The sequence below is a fragment of the Ochotona curzoniae genome, unplaced genomic scaffold (genome assembly GCF_017591425.1).
Source record: "Ochotona curzoniae isolate NIBS_2020 unplaced genomic scaffold, NIBS_Ocur_1.0 contig_4792, whole genome shotgun sequence".
Classification (NCBI taxonomy): Eukaryota; Metazoa; Chordata; class Mammalia; order Lagomorpha; family Ochotonidae; genus Ochotona; species Ochotona curzoniae.
In genome coordinates, this window is record NW_024466389.1 from 5,455,563 (window position 1) to 5,474,330 (window position 18,768).

Consider the following 18,768-nt stretch of genomic DNA (forward strand, 5'->3'; position numbering starts at 1 on the left):
TGAAGGAAGTACAGAGAGGCAAAGAAGAGATAGATATCTTCCACTCGGTGGTTCACGCCCCAGGTGGATATAATACGAGCTGAGGAGAAACCAAGCTTCATCAGGGTCTCCAGCATGGGTACCAGGATCCCAAACATTAGGCCATCTTCTGTGGCTTTCCCTAACCACCCGCAGGGAGCTGGATTGGAAGTGGAGCAGCCAGGACATGAACCGGCACCTTCTGATGTTACAGGTGGTCACTTCACACACAGTGCCACAGTGCTGGTCCCAACGCTGCTGCTAAAAATGAAGAAAATGAAAGAAAATGAAGAAAAGCCCATGTTCTCTCTTTTTTTTCCAATTGAGGCAACAATACCAGTTCCCATATGGGATCCCGTCACACTCAAGGCGAGGACTCTAGCCGTTAGGCCATGCTACCAGGTCCAGCCCATGTTCTTTATCCTGAAAAACTAACATTTAAGGAAAAAAAAGTTATCAACCAGCTCCCCTTGGGGTTGCAACAGCGGCGTAGGCTATTCCTCCGTCTGCACGCCTATCGTTACCAGTTTGACTCCTGGCTGCTCCCAGCTCCCTGCTGGTGCACCTGGGACAGCAGGACAGGTGGCTCAAGTCCGTGTCCCTGCACTCAAGCCGGGGACCTGGAGGACGGGCCAGCTTCCGCTGTGTGACCATCTGAGGAGTGAGCCTGCAGAAAGATCTCACTCCTTCTCTGTAACTTTCAAAATAAATTATTTCTAGTGTATGCAGCCTTTTTTCATATAACTTAGTATTTCGTTTCAAATCTCAGAGTTCAGGTGCTATGAAGAAACGACGACAGGTCCCCTCTTGTGAACCTGTTGCCAGGTGCACCTGTTACCGGAGACGGGTTTTTGTTGGGGCTGGGCTTGGGAGCCAGGGCTGGGTCTCAGAGCTTCTCAATTTTACCGCTTAACAACGTGCCTGGGAAATAGTGGACACTTAGCCAATTGTACTAAAGTGAATGGTTAAAAAGTCATTTCCAACCTACTTTCATTTATTTTTAAAAAGTTATTTAGCTCCTGGCTTCGTGAGGGGACGGGCAGAGAGTTCGTTCTAGAAGAATCGCGCGCACGTAGCAATTCTAAAAGGACACGCACTTTGCATCTTCCTGCGTCGACCCGGAGGAAACTCCCAAATCCTAGCCCCATCGACAGGCTCCGCTCCGGCTACTTTAGCCTGGCCGGGAGGGAGAAGCCGCGCGCCGCGGCGATCGACTCGTCGGGCCTCACCAAGATGGCGTCCTCGGAGCAGGGAGAGCAGCCGGGCCAGGTGAGGGGAGCGCGACTTCCCCTGTCGGGGTGTCGGCGGGGGGACCCCGCCCGGGGGCCGTGGGCGCGCGACAGGGAACCGGGCCGGGACCCCGAGGCTCGGGAGCCGGCGGCCTGCGGGCTCCGGGCCCCACCTGGCGAGCCCCGCCCCTCCCGGGTCCTCCCCCGGTGACCCCTCAGCGTGTCGGGGGGCTCGGGTGCCGCTTCTCCCCCGTCCATCTCGGACTTGGCGGGAGTCCCCGGGAGCCCCCCGCCTTGGGGCTCGGGCGTTCGGGGTCCCGCTCCCCATCCCACAGCGGGGTCCTGCAGGGGTGGCCCCGCCGCCGGCCTCTGCGTCCTGAGGCACCTGTGCGCGCCGCGCGCTCCAAGTTGCCGGGTGGGAGAGGAGGGCGCAGCTGCCGGCGGACCAGCAGCCCTCGCCGTTGCCTCGGGCTTGGTTTTTAAATTATTATTTTTTTCTCGGCCCAGGGCTGTGCTTTGAGCGTTTCACCCGCAGCTTTAACTGAGTGCCGTTCCGGGTCGGTCAGGGCGCGAGAGGGGCAGGCAGCGTGGGCGCCCTGCACCTGTTACCGGGAGGTCGTGGTGGTGGTGGTGATGATGATGATGATGTTGATGTTATTTCTGAAGGGGCTTCCAGGCCACGCGTGGGGCAGGTGGGGTGAGGAGAAGGGTGCTGAGAGAGACCTCCCGGGTGCCCTGACCCCGAGGGCAAATTTCATCTCTGGTCTCATTTCTAAACTTTGCCAAGTAGAGGCTGTTAGACCACTCCCACTCCTCCGCTTCTCAGAAGTGACAACTAAAGGTAGATGAGGGTTGAAGCCGCGTGAGAGCGTGATCGTGGGCGCACCACTTAGTTCTCCTAAGTCAGCCGTGTGCCAGAGGACCTGAGAAATTCCCAGAATGTGGAATGAAACAGTCACGTTTTCCGTGAAGTGTTTGGAACCCCGTGAATGTTTTCTTGGGATTAGAGTGAGCAGCTTTGCATTTGCAGCAGTTCACGCCTTCCCAGGCAGCTGGGCAGTGTACTGAGGGTTTCCTGCCTGTCCCTGGAACGGCACTTAAAGGGGGGTGGGTCCCCTGAGAGCTGGGGGAGCAGTCACAAGGAAGGGGGCTGTGTTGTGTCTGGGACCCCTGCCGGTCCGCTTGCTGTGAAGCTCTGGGGCCTGGGGAGTGTCTTGGGAGGATGGACCCTTCTTTCTCGGCTGTAATATGGGGGCTGCTCAGAGTCCGAGTTTCTCAGGCCACAAGCAGGGAGCTGGATGGGAAGTGGAGTAATCGGGATGTGAACCAGGGTCCCATTGTGGAACCGCAGGTGGAGGGTTAGCTGGTTGAGCCACTGCACTTGCTTTTCAGCAGTGATTTCCTGAAGTTCCGGGAATTCTGTGCCTCTGCCCGTTGACATGTGCCAATGGAGCTAAGGTTCCTAAGCATGGCTAGGCCAGCGCTTGGCTGTGGGTGTTCAGTCCCGGCTGGCCTTTGCCCTTCTTTCTGAGGTTGGCGAAGGTGGGATTGCATCAGAGCGTGCTGCTGGCTGGGGGAATTTGACTTGCCAGGCCAGATTCTGTTGCTGTCAGTGAGCTCAGCTGCCGGCTTTCTCAGGCAGCCACTGGGTTTCAGCACTGCCTTGTTCCTAATTTTCCGCCTCCCCAGTCAGCATGTGGTGAGAGCCAAAGGACTTGCTGGAATACCACGCCTCCCCCCTTGGTGTGTGTCTGAACAGAGCTGCTCAGGGCTGGGCCTGCGGCCCGGCTGTGTTTTCTGTGTCTCCCTGGACTTTTGTTGGTTGGCCTTGGGGCAGCTTCTGGTGAGTGGAGAGCAAAGGTTAAGATTAAGAGAGGGTGAGGTGGTAGTTGGTTGAGGGCTGCTGTGGCATGGTTGCAAGTGTGGAAGCTGAAGGCAGGCCCTCTGGCTTCCACTCCGACCCCACCACTTAGAACTGTGGGATGCAGGAGGGGTTACTTTGGAGTTTCTTCATTTGTAGACTAGTGCCGGCCTCCCAGGGTTGCGCACGGTTACATGAACCAGTGTGTGTAAAAGTGCTTGGCAACATACCTGACGTATGTTTCTAATATTCCATTTAATAAACTGCATTTTTATCTACAGATGGACCTGAACGTTTACACAGGTTCCCATTAAAAAAAAACCGATTTACTAATTTATTTGAAAGGCAGTGTTAGAATGGGAGACAGGGAATGGCTGAGATCTTCCACCTGCAGGTTTACTCCCCAAGTGGCTGTGTTGACAGGGGCGGGCTCGGCCTAAGCCAGGGACCAGAAGCTTCCTCTGGGTCTCCCACACGTCACAGGCACCTGGGTCGTCTTCTGCTGCTTTTCCTAGGCTGTTTGTTAGCTGGGAGCTGGAGTGGAAGCAGCCAGGACACAAACTGGCACCCATATGAGATGCTGCTGTTGCAAGTGGCAGTTTTATCCACTGCACAGCACCATCCCTGCGCAAGCTCTGTGACAGCATCTTTGGGGTATGGTTTTTATGATTGTTTATTTATTTAAAAGGCAGAACAACAGAGTTGGGAGAGAGAGATCTTGCATTCTCTGATTTATTTCTTAAATGACCACAGCAGCCAGCTCTAGGCCAAGCAGAGGCCGGAAGTCAGAAATTCTCTCCAGGGCTCCCATGTGGGTGGCAGGTGCAGTAGCAGGGAGTGGGTCCAAGGTAGATGTCCAGTGGAATAGGCAGGACTTAGACTGTCGCTCTGACGTGGGGTGCTGGCATCAACTATCTTAACCCACAACACCAGCCCTTGGGGCGCTCTCTTTTAAAACACTAATTAATTAATCATTTATATATGTGTGTGTATAGATGGTCTAGTTAAGTGGGCTAGTCAAGTTCTTTTCTTAGATCTGAGTTCATTTCAAGTTGAAAGGAATGCCTCAAGTGCTCCTGCTCATGCCCCCGTCCTTGGTGACTGGCAGTTCAGGGATAAGCCTTCTTTTCATAATGGTCTAGTCTTTTTAAAAAATTACAGTGATTTAAAATGATGTTTCTTTTGGGCCCTGTGCAGTAGTCTGGTGGCGTAACGCTTCACCTTGTGTACCCAGGATTCCACGTGGGCAGTGGTTGGAGTCCTGGCCGCCCCACTTCCCTTCTGGCTCCCTGCTTGTGGCCTGGGAAGGCAGTAGAGGATGGCCCAGGTTCTTGAGACCCTGCACCCATGTGGGAGACCCAGAAGAAAATTATGGCCACCTGGGGAGTGAACCAGTAGATGGAAGATCTTTCTGTCTCGCTTTTGCTCTGTATATGTGCCTTTCCAAGAAAAGTAAATGAATCTTTTTTTTTTTAAAGATTTATTTTTATTATTTTTTATTGGAAAGGCGGATATACAGAGAGGAGAGACAGAGAGGAAGATCTTCCGTCCGATGATTCACTCCCCAAGTGAGCGCAACGGGTCGATACTATGCCGATCCGAAGCCAGGAGCCTCTTCCGGGTCTCCCACGCGGGTGCAGGTTCCCAAAGCTTTGGGCCGTCCTCGACTGCTTTCCCGGGCCACAGGCAGGGAGCTGGAAGGGAAGTGGGGCTGCCGGGATTAGAACCGGCGCCCATATGGGATCCCGGGAGTGCAAGGCGAGGACTTAACCACTTGCGCCACCGCGCCGGGCCCGAAAAGTAAATGAATCTTAAAAAAAAAAAGTTTCCCAGGCCACAAGCAGGGAGCTGGAAGAGAAGTACAGCAGTTGGGACACGAATCCCCAGGTGCCCGTATGGGATCCTGGCACAGGCAAGGCAGAGGACCAGCCAGTTGAGCCATTGTGCCAGGTCCTGAAATGTCTGTTCCCTTTGATTTATTTTGGAGACAGAGATTGAGGTCTCACTGCCTCACTCCACAGATGCCAGAGTCAACCATGTTGGAGCCGGGAGCCTGGAAGCAGCCTGGGTCTCCTGTGTCTGGCAGCTGTTCTTAGCTTCCACAGTTAGCCTCGGGTAGGTCTGGGGCTCCGACCTAGGCACCATGAGTGGGTTCTAGGGAAAGGGGGAGAGAAAGACACATACACACTCATGCAGATAGAGAGGGAGAGAGATCTTCCATCAGCCAGTTTAATCTCCAGATAGCCGCAACAGCCAGGGTTGAGGGCTGAGCCGGGCCAAAGCCAGGAGCCAGGAGCTATGTCCGAGTCACCCACATGGGGAACAGGGACCCAGACACGAGGGCTGTCCTTTGCTGCTTTCCCAGCCTGTTCATAGGGAACTAGATCTGATCTGGAGCAGCCAGGTCTCAGCTGCCACCCTTAGGGGCTGCCTGCATTGCAACCCAGTGGCTTAGCACATTTTGTCATAATGCCGACCCTCAAAATTCCTTAAAAATTGTTTAAAAATATGTATGTATGTGTGGTATGTGTATGTGTGTATACATAGATGCACATGTGTTTTCATGTATGCACACGCATGTAGGTATATGTCTGTGTCTATACGTGGGCATGCATGCGTATATACACATACACGTGTTTATATGTAGATATGTGTATGCACACACGTGTAAGTATATATGTGCATACATGCACATGCTTGTGTTTATAGGTACATGTGTGTATGTACACACGTGAGTATGTGTATATATGTGCATGCATCTGTGGCATGTGTGCGTGTGTGTGTATATGTGTGTGTGTGTACGTGTGTGTGTGCGTGCATGTATTGGAAACACAGTTATAGAAGGAGGAAGTGAGGGAGGTTGATCTTCCATTTACTGGCTAACTCCCCAAGTGGCTGCAGTGGTCACAATGGCCAGGGCAGGGCCAGGCCAGCCAGGAGCCAGGAACTCCATCGTGGTCTCCCATATGGGTGGCCAGGACCCACTTATTGGGCCGACACCCATTTTTTCCCAGGTGAGTTAACAGCAGCTGGATTGGAAGTGGAGCATCCTGGGTTTGAGCCTGTGCTCCAGTGTGGAACTGTCCACATCTGAAGTAACGGCTCAGCCCACTGCCCCACAGTGCCTGATCCTGTTGGAACGTCCTGATTGGTGCATGTCGTGCTGCTGTTTTTTCCACGTGGCCTGCTTTCTGGTTAATCTTTTCTCAAGGACCATACACATCACGACACATAACTTCTCAGTCTTCCGCTGGCTTTTTGTTAGCACTGCAGAGCAAAAGCCTGGGTATGTGCACCAGGAGCTTGGAGCTCTCCCAGGTGTCCTACATGGGTGCAGGGTCCCAAGGCTTTGGGCCGTCCTCCACTGCTTTCCCAGACCACAGGCAGGGAGCTGGAAGGGAAGTGGAGCAGCTGGGACATGAGTTGGCACCCATGTGGGATCCTGGCACATGCAAGGCCCCATTAGGCTATTGTGCCTGGCCCAGCTACTTTACTTCTGATCCAGCTCCCTGTTAACTGCAGCTGGGAAGCCGCGCGATGGCCCGAGTCCATGAATCCCTGCCATCCGTGTGAAAGTCTGCATGGAGTGCTCAGCTCCTGGCTTTGGCCTCGCCTCACCTTGGCCGTTGCAGGCGTCTGGGAAGTCAACTAGCAGGTGGAAGATCTTCCTCTCTCTCTCCTTTATTTATATATATATGTGTGTGTATCGGAAAGCATCTTCCTGATCTCCCACGTGGGTGCAGGGTCCCAAGGCTTCAGGCCACAAGCAGGGAGCTGGATGGGAAGTGGAGCAGCCAGGATACAAACCAGCGTCCATATGAGATCCCGGTGCGTGCAAGGTAAGGACTTTAGCCACTAGGCTACTGTGTCGGGCTACCCTCCTCCCCCTTTTTTTACACATTTTTTTAAAGTTTTATTTTTAATTTTTATTTTCATTTGAAAGGCAGAGTTAGAGAGAGAGAGAGGAGAGTCAGAGACCCTTCATTTGGTTCACTCTCCAAATGGCTGCAGTAGTTGCAGTGGAGCTGATCCAAAGTCAGAAGCTGTGGGTTTCTTCTGGTTCGCCCATGTGAGTTCAGGGGCCCAAGGACTTCCCAGGGGGCTGAGCCAGAAGTAGAGCATCTGGAACAGCAGCCTGCACACATACAGGATTCGGCACCACAAGCAGAGGTGTAGGCCCCTAACTGTTCATATTTTATGGGAATACTACCTAAGTGACATGTGTCCTCATGAGGTCAAGAGGCCTGTGGTTCAGCTGGTCCTGTGGCTGAGGATAATAGATTTAGATGCTCGGTTAAGGTCGTGTCTGTCAGGGTTCCCCTTTACAAAGGCAACTTGGTTTTCTAGTCGCCATCTCTGCAGCTGTACTGGTGCTGCTAATGCTGAAGACTTCATATTTCCTCTTATTTTAAAGATTTATTTTGATTTCAAAAGCAGGCTTACAGAGGAGAGACAAAGACATATGTTCCATTTGCTGAGTCCCTCCTGACATGGGCACACGAGCCAGGGCTGGCCAGATTGAGCCAGGAGCCTGGGACTCTGGTCCTGGTCGCTCCCATGAGTGGCTGTGGGTGGCCGAGGCCCAGCTGCTTGGCCATCTGGTGTTGATTTCTTGCTGCAGTAGCAAGGAGCTGGAGCGGAAGTGGAGCAGGTGGGACCGGAAGCAGTGCTGGTGTTGCAGGTGGGAATTGTAGCTGGTTGCAAAACACTGCTGGCCCCGATGGACACATTCTTTTATGTCTCTCTCTCTCTCTCTCTTTTGTTTAGAAAACTGAAATTTACTCATGTTGTGTATTAGTAACTTATTGCTTTTTTAAATAAAGATTTATTTATTTTTACTGGAAAGGCAGATTTACAGGGAGAAGGAGAGACAGATCTTCCATCCGCTGGTTTACTCTCCAAGTGGCCGTAATCGCTAGAGCTGAGTTGATCTGAAGCCAGGACCCAGGAGCTTCTTCCGGGTCTCCCACGCGGGTGCAGGGTCCCAAGGCTTTGAGCCGTCCTCGACTGCTTTCCCAGGCCACAGGCAGGGAGCTGGGTGGGAAGGAGAGCAGCTGGGACACAAACTGGCGCCCCTATGGGATCCTGGCACGTGCAAGGCGAGGATCTAGGCACTGAGCCGTCGTGCAGGGCGCGGATGGAGTGTTTTGGAAAGTCGTGCTTTTTCCTTCCCGCCGGCACCAAGTCCGAGTCCCTGTGGCCAGGACCCGCGTCTGTGTGTGTCCCTCTTTGGTTTTAGCCATTCTGGTGAGTGTGTAGTGATATTTTATATGGTTTTAATTTGCATGTTTGTGATGACTAATCAGCGTTCAGCATATTTTCCTGAGCTTATTGTGTTTCCCACCCCTCCCCCAATTTGGTTATCAGTTCCAACATTTTTGGTTAAAAAAAAAAAGGGCCTTTCTCCATAGAATCATCTTGATACCTTTGGCAAAAATTACAGGCTTGTGTCCACACATGTTCCTTCCTGGACTTGCTCCGCTCGCCTGCATCTGTCCCCGCGCAGGTGGCACTCGGTGTTGGTCGCTCTGACTTAACAGCAGATCTTGAAGTCAGGTAGTACCCAGTCCTCTAACTTTAAACTCTTTCAGAATAGTTTTAGGCTTTGGTCTTTTGTGTCATTTTAGAATCTCTCAGTTTGTACTAAGATACTTGCTAGAATTTGTATTGAAATGAGTAGAAGCTGTAGATCAATTTGGGACAGAATCAATGTCTTAATATTGATCTTTCAGTACTGGGCTGTATTACATTTACTTAGATCATCTTTGATTTTTCTTAGTGGATTTTTTAGTTTTAAATATGTGAGTCATGGGCATATTCTTTTAAATTTCCCTCTAAATATTTCAAATTTGGTAATTATTTTTGTATTTTTACTTGTTGGGTGCTAGAACACAGAAATAAAATTGAGTTTTGTATATCTCCCTTGTATCTGTAGTTGTATTAAATTCTGCTAGCCTTTATAGATTATTTTTTTTAAGATTTATTTATTTTTATTGGAAAGGTAGATTTATAGAGAGAAGGCAAGACAAAGATCTTCCAGCCACTGCTTCATGCCACAAATGACTGCAATGGCCAGAGCTGAGCTGATCTGAAGCCAGGAGCCAAGAGCTTCTTCCTGGTGTTCCACGTGGGTGCAGGTCCCAAGGCTTTGGACCATCCTCGACTGCTTTTCCCAGGCCACAAGCAGGGAGCTGGGTGGGAAGTGGAGCGTCTGGGATTAGAACCGGCGCCCATATGGGATCCTGGCGCGTGCAAGGATCCTATTTAGCCCCCACGCTATCGCACCAGGCCCAAGTTTCTCTTATTAAGTCACACACCTTGGACGCTGCTAGGTGCTTTTTGGTATTTTCTAGTTGATCCCTTCTCCCCTTTATTTTGTTAACACATGGTTGTGTTGATTGGTTTTGCAAATGTTCAAACAGTCCTGATTTGTTTGATAAATTCCACTTTATCATGATGTATTACCCTCTTAATGTATTGCTGGATTTGATTAACCCTTATGCTTGTGAGGCATATTGAGCTATAGTGTGTGTTTGTGTGTGTGTGTGTGAGAGAGAGAGAGGGAGAGAGAGAGAACTTTGGTTTTGGTATCAAGGTAATCCTGATGTCACTGAATAAATTGCAAAATTTTACTTTTTTTTTTCCTTTTAAGATTTCACCAGTGAAGGTATCTGGGCTAAACTTTTCTTTTTAAATTATGTATTTCGGGCTCGGCGCGGTGGCGCAAGTGGTTAAGGTCCTCGCTTTGCACGCCCGGGATCCCATATGGGCGCTGGTTCTATCCCAGCAGCCCCGCTTCCCTTCCAGCTCCCTGCCTGTGGCCCGGGAAAGCAGTCGAGGACAGCCCAAAGCTTTGGGAACCTGCACCCGCGTGGGAGACCCAGAAGAGGCTCCTGGCTTCAGATCGGCATAGCATCGGCTGTTGTGCTCACTTGGGGAGTGAATCATGGGACGAAAGATCTTCCTCTCTGTCTCTCCTCTCTGTATATCTGCCTTTCCAATAAAAAAATAATAATAAATCTTTAAATTATGTATTTCAATCTTATTTATTTAGTTTTGCAGAGAGTGGTGCAGTGACCCATGGCTCAAGTCCTGGTGACTGCCTTGCAGTCAGCTTCCTGTGGGGGAGGCAGGCTGCAGCCGTGGACCTGCTCCCTGTGGGAGATCCTGCGGCTGCAGGTGCAGGTTCCCTGCTTGCTCTGGCCTGGCCGTCCTGGCCTTTGTGACCATCTGAGGAATGATTCAGATGAAGAGTTCTGTTTTTCTGCCTGTCATACATAAAACAAATCTTTTTTTTTTAAGATTTATTAATTTTTATTGGAAAGGCAGATATACAGAGAGGAGAAGAGACAGAGAGGAAGATCTTCCGTCCGATGATTCACTCCCCAAGTGAGCACAAAGGCTGGAGCTGAGCCAGTCCAAAGCAGGAGCCAGGAGCTTCTTCTGGGTATCCCACACGGGTGCAGGGTCCCAAAGCTTTGAGCCGTCCTCCACTGCTTTCCCAGGCCACAAGCAGGGAGCTGGATGGGAAGTGGGCAGCCACCGGGATTAGAACTGGCGCCCACATGGGATCCTGGCTCATTCAGGGCGAGAATTTTAACTGCTACGTTATTGTGCCAGGTCCACATAAAACAAATCTTTAAAAACAAAACAAAACAAAACAAAAAACTAGGTGCATAGCCATTAAACCTCTTTACTTTTCCAAAGTCAGTTTTGGTATGTTGTGTCTCAAGGCATTTGTCAATATCATTTCAGTTTTCAAATACATAGCTTAAAAGATTTTTTTTTTAGATGTTAATGAGGGCTGTACCTTGCATGCATCAGGATCGTAGGGGTGCTTGTTCGTATCCTGGCTGCTCCAATTCCCTTTCAGCTCCCTGCTTGTGGCCTGGGAAAGCAGTCAAGCACGGCTCAAAGCCTTGGGACCCTGCACCCATGTGGGAGACCTGGAGGAAGCTCCTGGCTCCTGGCTTTTGATGATCGCATCTTCAGTTTTTGCGACTACCTGGGGAGTGAACCAGTGGGCGGAAGATCTTTCTGTCTCCCCCTCTCCCTGTGTATCTAACTTTTCAATAAAAATTAAAAAATCTTTAAAAAAGTGTTCATGAAATAATGATCTTTTAAGTATATGGATGACATATAGTGATTTTCATCCTTGATATTGGAAAATCAATGTCTTATTTTTAAAAATACTTATTTATTTTTATTGGAAAGTCAGATATATAGAGAGGAGGAGAACAGAGAGGAAGATCTTCTGTTTGCTGATTCACTGCCCAAGTGGCCACAATTGCTAGGGCTAAGCCAATCTGAAGCTGAGGACCAGGAATTTCTTTCAGGTGTCCCAAGCTGGTGCAGGGTTCCAAAAACTTGGGCCGTCCTCAATTGTTTTTCCGGGCTACAAGCAGGGAGCTGGATGGGAATCGGAGCTGCCAAGACATGAACTGGCACCCATATGGGATCCAGGTGTGTGCAAGGTGAGGACTTTAGCCACTGGGCTACCATGCCGGGCCCAATCATTCTCTCTTTTATTGATGATGTTAGCTAGAGGTTTATCAGTCTTGCTGCTTTTTTTTTTTAATTAATTAATTAATTTTTTTATTGCAAAGTCAGATATACAGAGAGGAGGAGTGACAGAGAGGAATATTTTCCATCCACTGATTCACTCCCCAAGTGACTGCAACGGCCGGTGCTGAGCCAATCTGAAGCCAGGAGCCAGGAGCTCTTCCAGATCTCCCACGCGGGTGCAGGGTCCCAAGGCTTTGGGCCGTGCTTGACTGCTTTCCCAGGCCACAAGCAGGGAGCTGGATGGGAAGCAGGGTCACTGGGATTAGAACCGGCGCCCATATGGGATCCTGGCGTGTGCAAGGCGAGGACTTTAACCACTACACTATCATACCAGGCCCAAGTTTCCTCTTTTTTTCCTAGCTTCTCCTATATATATTTTTTCTTTTTAATATGGCTTATATTGTTGAGAACCCATGTGGGCCTCTGATTAGGGTGGGGAGGCCAGGTGTGGAGGAAGGTGGGTGTGACAAATATTTCAATTTTTTAAAATTTTTTCTTGTGTCCACAGGGGAGGATGGGAAAGAGGCTGCTCGTTGCTGTCAAACCGTCAGCACCTGGGGCTGGGGGACGCTTATCTGAGTATTCCTAGGGTTATTTGAGTGGTTTTGATAGTTCTAAGAAGTTGTTGATTTTGTTAATCCAAGATTGAGAAAATCTTTCCAAGGTCTGTTGGTTGACAAAGTCCACCTTAGGGCATCCCCAGCCCCAGGGACACGCTGTGAAGCTTGGCCAGGAGAATTGTCCATGCTGCCTGCTTTCCACCCTCCGCTGAGGCGGTAGACGCCTGCTGGCCCTGACGCGCTGGCCGTCGTATCTGCCCTGTGCATCTGGGCATACTGTCCACTGCACAGGCATCTGTGGAGGCCTGGTCCTGGTACACGCACACCAATGTCTAGCCACACAGCCTGTGATTTTCCTTGTGGCCAGTGTCCCCCAAGAAGCTTCGCGTAGGGTGACCTCCAGTTTGAGCCTTGTGTGAGCCAGCCAGTGCAGGGAAGGCTTGGTCTGTCACTTACATCAGCCAGTGCCTGTGGATGCAGCTGCCTGGTCAGTTCAGCCTCAGCTCCATATTTCACTCCCACTGGTGGGTGCTGTGGCCCAGCCCCGCCAGCCTGCCCTGTACCTGGTCCTGTGCATACAAACAGGTACTGTAGCCTAGGTGGGGTGGCCCCCTCCCCACCCATAACTCCCACTGCACCCGCACCCAGTCATTTTTGCATGTGCCAGCTTCTGCTTTGGCCTACCCTGACCCAGCCTGTATCCCAGCTGGCTCTTGTGTGCACCTGTGGGTGCTATGGCTTAGCTCAGCCCATGTTGCTCCTGGCTGGCCCTCATGTGTGCTGGCAGGAGCTACCATCTTGTCCCGCCATAGCCCGTCCCCAGCCCTGGTTCTTGTGCTCAGTAGCAAAATGTGCAGCCTAGCAGTGCAGTGCCCATGGTTCCCCTGTCAGACATGTCTGAGCCCTGGGTCTTGTGCCTGCCAAAGGGCACTGCTGTGCAGCCTGACAATACTTGCACTTGCCAGCTGATGCTGTGGTCTGGCCTGGCTGGCCTGCACCCACTCTGGCTCCTGTATGCCAGCCTGGCCCACCTCCAGCCTCACCTCTCACATTCATCAGTGGAAGCATGTCGCGCCCACGTGTCTTATCGCCCCGCAATAAGAGGCAGACGCGAGTGAAGATTCTGCAGTAAAATTTATTGTGCGCACCAAGATGAGGAAGAGGAAAGGGCCCTGACCCCGGCAGGCTGTCTGCTCTTCTTATGTGCTGAATGGCCCCGCCTCCGCCGATGATAGGTCGGCGTCATGATCACGCAGGGTCCTGGGCGACCGGATTCGTCAGTCCCCAGTGTTTACCTGCCGGCCACGCCGCAGCTCACTGCGTGCCTGCGCAGTACCGCGAAAGCTACGTGACTCTCTACCAGGCGCCAAGATGTGGCTTTTCCGGCCGGCGCCATTTTGGGTGCGGCATGTGGCCAGTACATACAGATGCGGCTGGCAACAGAAGCAGCCCAGCAGGGAGTCCTGGAAGTTCTCCTGCCTGGCTCCCCCCAGCCCTAGATCCCATGTGTGCCAGTAGATGCTGTAGTCCAGCCTGACATGGCCCTCGGGGAACTGGCAGGAGCCAAGACCTAACCCAGTCTGTCCAGCTCTCCTGCATGCTGATAGCCCTGCAGCCTTGGCTGTTGCTCCAAAGTTAGTATTTAAGCTGTAACTTTTCCTACAAGCACTGCTTTAATTCCATCCCACGAGCTTGGATGTGTTGTGTTTTATTTGTATTAAACTCACAATGTTTTCTTTTCTTTTAAAAATGTATTTATTTTATTGGAAAGGCAGATGTACAGAGAGAAGGAGAGTCAGAGGAAGATTTTCTGTTCGATGATTCACTCCCCAAGTGGCTGCAATGGCTGGTGCTATGCCGATCCGAAGCCAGGAGCCAGGAGCTCTTCCAGGTCTCCCATGTGGGCGCAGGGTCCCAAAGCTTTGGGCCGTCCTCTACTGCTTTTCCCAGGCCACAAGCAGGGAGCTGGATGGGAAGTGGAGCTGCCGGGATTAGAACCTGGCGCCCACATAGGATCCCGGCGCATTCAAGGACCTTAACCATTATGCTATTGCGCCGGGCCCAAACTCAGAATATTTTCTTTTTTTTTTTTAAAGATTTATTTTTATTATTTTTTTTATTGGAAAGGCGGATATACAGAGAGGAGAGACAGAGAGAAAGATCTTCCGTCCGATGATTCACTCCCCAAGTGAGTTCAACGGGCCGATACTATGCCGATCCGAAGCCAGGAGCCTCTTCCTGGTCTCCCACTTGGGTGCAGGTTCCCAAAGCTTTGGGCCGTCCTCGACTGCTTTCCCAGGCCACAGGCAGGGAGCTGGAAGGGAAGAGGGGCTGCCGGGATAGAACCGGTGCCCATATGGGATCCCGGGAGTGCAAGGCGAGGACTTTAACCACTTGCGCCACTGCGCCGAGCCCAGAATATTTTCTTAATTGACCAGTATGGCTGTTTATTTTTATTTGAAAGGTGGAATTACAAAAAGAAGGGGGGCAGGGGAGGAAGAGAGAGCGTGTGCAGGTGAGAGAAATCTTCCTTCTGTTGGTTTACTCCCCACATGACTGCAACAGCTAGAGCTGAACCAGTTCAAAGCCAGTAGCCAGGAGCCTCTTCTAGGTCTCCCACACAGATGCAGGGTCCCAAAGACCTGGTCCATCCTCTGCTGCTTTCTCAGGCCATTAGCAGGGAGCTGGATTGGCAGTAGAGCAGCCAGGATTCAAACATGTCTATGTGGGATGCTGGCACAGGGGTGGGATGGACAAAGGATTAACATGACTGTGCTACCTGCAGTATGGTGGCCTGCAGTATGGTTGTTTAGAAAGCTGTTTCGTTTTCGAACATTTGGAATTGGTTCACTTTTTCTTGATCCCTGGGTTGTTCCGCTGTGATCAGAGAACTTCGGCCTGTCGGGTTGGGGGTTGGTGTTGCGCTCTGTCCTGGTGACTTGGCTCGTGGACTTGAGGATAAGGTACATCCTGCTGTCACCGGGTCGTGTGTTCTCCGAGTGTCAGAAGGATCGTGTTTGCTGATAGTTGTTCAAGTCTTCTCTGTCCTGATTGATTTTTTTCATTAAAGACAGGGATGTTAAAGTCTCCAGCGGCAGTTTTGGATTTTGTTTTTTAAGTTCTGAGTTTACTTCATATATTTTAAAACTTATTTGGTGTGGGTGTGGCATGATGGCTCAGTGGCTAAAATCTTTTCCTCGCGCATGCCAGGATCCCATATTGTACCAGTTTGTGTCCCAGCTGCCCTGCTTCCTACCCAGCTCCCTGCCTGTGACCTGGGAAAGCAGTTGAGGACGGCCCAGAGCATTGGGACCCTGCACCTGTGTGGGAGACCTGGAAGAAGCTCCTGGCTCCTGGCTTCAGATCAGCTCAGCTCTGGCCATTGTAGCCACTTGGGGAGTGAATCAGGGGATGGAAGATCTTCTTCTCTGTAGATCTGCTTTTGCAGTAAAAATAAATCTGTAAAAAGCAAAACAAAACAAAATCAAGCTTATTTGGTGGATGCTTGTTCAGGACTGTGTACGTCTTTTGTTTTGTTGTATAAGATTTATTGCTGGTGGGCCTGACAGCATGGCCTACCGGCTAAAGTCCTCGCCTTGGTCGCACAGGGATCCCATGTGGGTGCCAGTTCTGGTCCCAGCGGCTCCGCTTCCCATCCAGCTCCCTGCTTGTGGCCTGGGAAAAGCAGTCAAGCACGGCCCAAAGCCTTGGAACCCTGCACCCATGTGGGAGACCTGGAAGAACTCCTGGCTCCTGGCTTCAGATTGGCTCAGCACCGGCCGTTGCAGTTCACTTGGGGAGTGAATCAGTGGACGGAAAATATTCCTCTCTGTCTCTCCTCCTCTCTGTATATCTCACTTTCCAATAAATAAATAAATCTTTAAAAAAAAAGATTTATTACTGGTTATTACTCTTCCTGTTGTTGATTTTGGCTTATGGCTTTTCATCTTGAGGGAAGTACAGAAACTGGAATAGAAGCTATCACAACCAGTGTGCATCTCTGCTTCCAGATCCAAGATGACTTTCCAAAGGAACTGCTAGATCTGTGTTGACAGTACAGTGCTGCCACTCTGCCGATGTCCGTAGCTGCGCGTGAGGTTGCACTTAAACAGCAGAGTGACGCACAGGTGACTGTTTGTGGAGGACTGTGCTACTGCAGTAATACGGGAAGTCAGTGAGGGGAAACCGAGAGCTATGGAACCACACTGTGAAAAAACAAAATAGCAATGACAGAAAAGAAAAAAGAAATTATTAGTTGAAAGACAAAGCTAGAAAGAAAGATAAAGAGAAAAATATTTTCCATCTCTCAGTTCGTTCTCTAGACAGTTGCAATGGCTGTGACTGCCAGGCTGAAGCCAGGAGGCAGGAGCTTCCTCTGGGTCACTCATGTGGGAGGCAGGTGTCCGAAGCACTTGAGCCACCTGCTGCTTTCCTAGGCACATCAGTAAGGAGCAGCCGGGACTTGAACCGGCAACTGTATGGGATGTGGGATTTGGCCACTGTGCCACCGTGCTGGTTCCTGCTGTCATCTCCTTGATTTATCTCTTAATTGTTTTGAAACGTGCCTCTGTAATTTTCTTTTTAAAAATGATTATTTTAAAAAAGTTACAGGGACATAAAGAGATTTGCCATCTGCCGATTCACTTCTGCAGAGGCCACTACAGGCAGAGCTGGGACAGGTGTCGGTGTGGATGGCAGAGGCCCCGTTACGGTCAGCTGCTGCCTCGCTGGGTCTGCACTGGCAAGAAGGTGGAATCCGAGGCCAGAGCTGGGAGTTGCACTCAGGGGGTCCCGTGTGGGACCCAGACGTCTGTGTGCTGCTGTGCTGTGGGTCCTCTCTGAGGGTCACGGTGTGGAGCCCCTCCCCGGCCCTGCACGGATCGGGAGCACCTGGCAGCCGCATGCGTCCGGGTCCCCTTCGCTCATGGGCCGCACTGTCAGCCGCACCGATTCTACTTTTGCTTTTACTGGTATTGTTTTCCTCATGTGTATACACATTCTTGTTTTTGAAATGAAGACTGTATGGTGGATCAACTGGTTAACTTTCTACCTCCAAGTGCCAAGATCCCATATAGGCGCTGGTTCATATCCCAGCTGCTCCACTTCCCATCCAGCTCCCTGCTGGTGGCTTGGGAAAGCAATGGAGAACGGGCCAAAGCTTTGGGACCCTGCACCATTGTGGGAGACCTGGGAGAAGCTCCTGGCTCCTGATCGCCTCTGCTGTGTGGTTCACTTTGATTCTGAACTCTTCGAAGTTTTGGATGCCTTTAAGCTTTATTTGGGATCAACTAGGGTAATTTAACTCCTTCCCCTCCCTCTAGGAGCCAAGACAGAGACCTTCCTGGGGTCTGGAATTCCCACTGGGCTGACTGGGAATGCTGGGAACCTTCCAGTCCTAGCTTCTTGGTGCTTGATCTTACTCCTGAGGCTTCGCCCTGTGTGTGCAGTCATTGTGCATTCAGCAAAGACTGGGGGACTTCTAGAATTCTCCTTCCCCTCTGGTCCTCTGGCCACAGTCTTCCCTGGACTCTGTCTCCTTGGCCGAGCCCAGGCCCTGCTCTGCTGGGGCTCCCCTTCCTCCGGCAGAAGGCCAGAGCGATGGCCGAGCTCACGTCGCTGTTCCACCCAGGCTCACGATCCTCCATCTGCAGAGCTTTTAGTTTTTTGCTTAGTTTTCCAGTTTACCGAGGGAGGATGACACTGGACCCTGTCAGTCTGTCGTGGCCAGCAGCAGATGGCTGTGGATTGACCTTGAGCAGAGGCCTGGCGTGGCCCCGGTGGCATTGTCTGCAGTGGGCCTCTGTGAGGTGCTGCTGTCGTCCTACAGATGAGGAGCCCGAGGCTGAGAGGTGAACCACGTGCTCACGGTCACGTATTCGGCAACGCCCAAGGTCATGGACGCACCCTGTCCTGCCTCCCGGAGAATACCTGGGGAGTGGCAGTTGTCCCCCGTGTGGGACATCGCACAGTGGTGTAGGACAGTGGCCAGCAGGATAAGCAGCCACAGGCCTGGCAGGGCTGCCCTTTGCTCATCCTGGGAGCCATGGATGCCACAGGGTTGGCACGCGTTGGCCACCTTCCAGGTGTGGGACATCGCACAGTGGTGTAGGACAGCGGCCAGCAGGATAAACAGCACAGGCCTGGCAGCGCTGCCCTTTGCTCAGCTGGGGGCCCTGGGTGCTGCAAGGTTTGTGCAGGGGGCCCGCCTTCCAGGTGGGGAAGGGAGTGCTGCGGCAGCAGGAGCAGAGTGCCTCTGTCACCACGGTGGCTGGCTTGGCGTGGCGTGAGCCACTCTGTTCTGGAAAGTGCTCTTAGACGTAAGGTTTGTTCCCTTACTGTCGTCTCCTCTGGCCCTCGGTGATTCTGAAGGTGAGGGCTTAGAGCCTCCTGCCTGTCCCTTCACACCTCACCTGTCGGTTTCTAAGCTTTACTTCTGGAAGGTCTCCAGGGTCAAGTTTGAATTTAGTTTGCAGGGCTCTGTCCCGAGCCATGTAACAGGCTTGACATGCTAAGGGGCCAGCATGGGGTGTTGGAG

At 51.5% G+C, this 18,768-nt stretch overlaps 1 protein-coding gene across 1 annotated transcript in view; it reads left to right on the forward strand.

The window, feature by feature from the left end:
- The first annotated feature begins 1,251 nt into the window (after positions 1 to 1,251).
- Positions 1,252 to 18,768, forward strand: part of PEX14 (peroxisomal biogenesis factor 14) — a 143,898-nt gene continuing 126,381 nt past the window's right edge. Inside the window, exon 1 of the mRNA XM_040987898.1 lies at positions 1,252 to 1,287. Within this exon, the coding sequence (XP_040843832.1) occupies positions 1,252 to 1,287 (36 nt within the window). The remainder of the gene's footprint in view (positions 1,288 to 18,768) is intronic.